A 2,045-nucleotide genomic window follows, 5' to 3' on the forward strand; every position below is an offset into this window, starting at 1 on the left:
CCCGGAGCCCTGGAACCGTCAAGCTGCCGCCTCTGTGACCGCCGTTCCCGCCCCGGCCGGAGGAGGAGCCGCCCCTGCCCCGCCGGGGAAGGTGGAGGCCAGGAAGCCAGAGGCCGCGGCGTCTGGATTTGCTGGGCGTAGGGTGGGGCTGAGGGATGAACCCGGGAAGGGGACCCCTCTACCTCAACCTTTCTGTCTGCGTCCTCATCTTTCCAACTCTGCCCAGGTCTCCCCTTTCCCTTCTGTGTGTGTGTGTGCGTCTACAAGCCCATCTTCCTCGGTTTTGTCCGTTTTCTCACTTTCTTCCGGTATCTTCATCTTTCCTCTTATCTGCCTTTCCATTTCACGTTCCTTGGGTGTGTATTTCCGTCTCCATCTCACCCCATACCTATTTCTCTTTGCCCCCATTTCTCTTTCTGCACCTGTGTCCCCACCGCCCATCTTGTTCTCTTTTTCCTCGCTCTTGGCATGTGTCACCACCTTCCTTCCTGTCTGCCTCCCCCACCCTGCCTGTGTCAGCTTGCATTCATTCCCCCGATGAGCCCCGATTCCTCCCTCCCCAAACCAAAAGGAACATTAGTCCTTAATTTGGATGGACTGAGGTGTGGCGAGAAACTGCATTCCCAGAGGTTCAGACAACCACCAGGATGGTCCTTCACCCCACCCCCACCGCCTCTCTCTACCTTTCCAACGTGTTGCATGCCGGGAGTTGGGGGGAGAGGGATGCCGACGACAAGAGGCTGACCTTTGGGAGCAAACTCAACCCAGGAGGCCACCCCGGTGGCAGCGGTGCCTCAGCCGAAGGATGGGAAGAGACAGAAACTCTTCTTACTTAGGGGGAGGGGCACCCTCTTCCTTACCCTTAGGTGGTTTTTGTTTCCCCCTCTTTTAATTTATTCGGTTGTTTCTGGAGGGTGGGGGGAGGGAGGGTTGGGCAGGGAGCTGTCTGAGGTGCTGATCTGAGGCCGGACTGGAATCCTCTCGGGAGGGTACCAGGGACTGACTGGGTTGGGCCTGGTGCAGATCCAAGGTGCCAATGATGCGGGCCGACGGCGCGGGCCGCACTGTCTATCTGTCCGTCTGTCCGGAAGATAATTATAAAGCGCTTGAAGCGCCTGCAGATGGTTTTGCGCCGGCCTTTCTTTGGGCCCCGGGAGGGAGGGAGCAGGAGCAGGAGTGGAGCTGTCACAAGCAGGACAGGAGGCCCCCAGGGGCCTAGTGAGGAAGGCCTGGTCCCTGAGAACTGCTACTCTTTGGTCCCATGTACTGCTATCCCCACCCCCACCTCCATTTTGTCTGACCTAGCTCCTCATTAATGGCCGACCCATTTCTGGATTAAATGATGAGGACAGCAGAAGTTGTCCCCCTTTTACAGAGTGGTCCATTGAGGCAGAAATAGCTCATTATTGTGGCTACTTTTCTCTGCCTTCATCTCTCCCCGCCATATATCCCGTCAGGAGTCCAGGCAGACCTGATTTAAGTCTGTGTTCACCACCCAGGTGGGGCCTGACTCCACACGCAGCCTCACACGCTTCCCTTCACCCACTGGACTGCTTCAAGGCTGCTTCGGCCACACGCCTACCCAGAGCAGACTTGGGAGGACCATCCCTGCTTGAGATTCAGACCTGGCTCTTTATCTCCAGGGAGGCAAGGACACAGGCAACCTGGGAGACGGGAGCCATTGATTGGGGTTGAAAGAGAAATAACCTATTTAGCCTGAGATCCCTGTTTGGTCTCCCTTGCCTTCTTAGCCACATGGCTAAGCGCTCCATTCACTGTTTCATTGGTCCAAGGAAGCCTGTCTCTAGTAAAAGCGCTGGCGTCTCTGACCCTAGTCGCCGGGAGAATCCTGAGGGACAACTGGGCGAGGTCCTCAAGAGCGAGGCTCGCTGTCCGTGGTGCTGACCGGCCGCAGGGGCAGGAAGAGCCGGGTAGGGACCTGTTAGGGGCAAGAGGAGTTGCGGATTGGGTCTCATCTAGATCTTTGGAAGTGGTGTGTGATCTATTCTGTTGGCGAGTTACAGGAGTCTGGCCCCAAACCCAGG

The 2,045-nt window shown here is 57.1% G+C and overlaps 1 protein-coding gene across 1 annotated transcript in view; it reads left to right on the top strand.

Annotated features, from left to right (window-relative positions):
- CDK5R2 (cyclin-dependent kinase 5, regulatory subunit 2 (p39)) overlaps positions 1-1,510 on the top strand; it is a 2,103-nt gene extending 593 nt beyond the window's left edge. Inside the window, exon 2 of the mRNA XM_006763432.1 lies at positions 1,500-1,510. Coding sequence (XP_006763495.1) covers positions 1,500-1,510 — 11 coding nt within the window. The remainder of the gene's footprint in view (positions 1-1,499) is intronic.
- The last annotated feature ends 535 nt before the right edge of the window (positions 1,511-2,045 follow it).

The sequence above is a fragment of the Myotis davidii genome, unplaced genomic scaffold (genome assembly GCF_000327345.1).
Source record: "Myotis davidii unplaced genomic scaffold, ASM32734v1 scaffold575, whole genome shotgun sequence".
NCBI lineage: Eukaryota > Metazoa > Chordata > Mammalia > Chiroptera > Vespertilionidae > Myotis > Myotis davidii.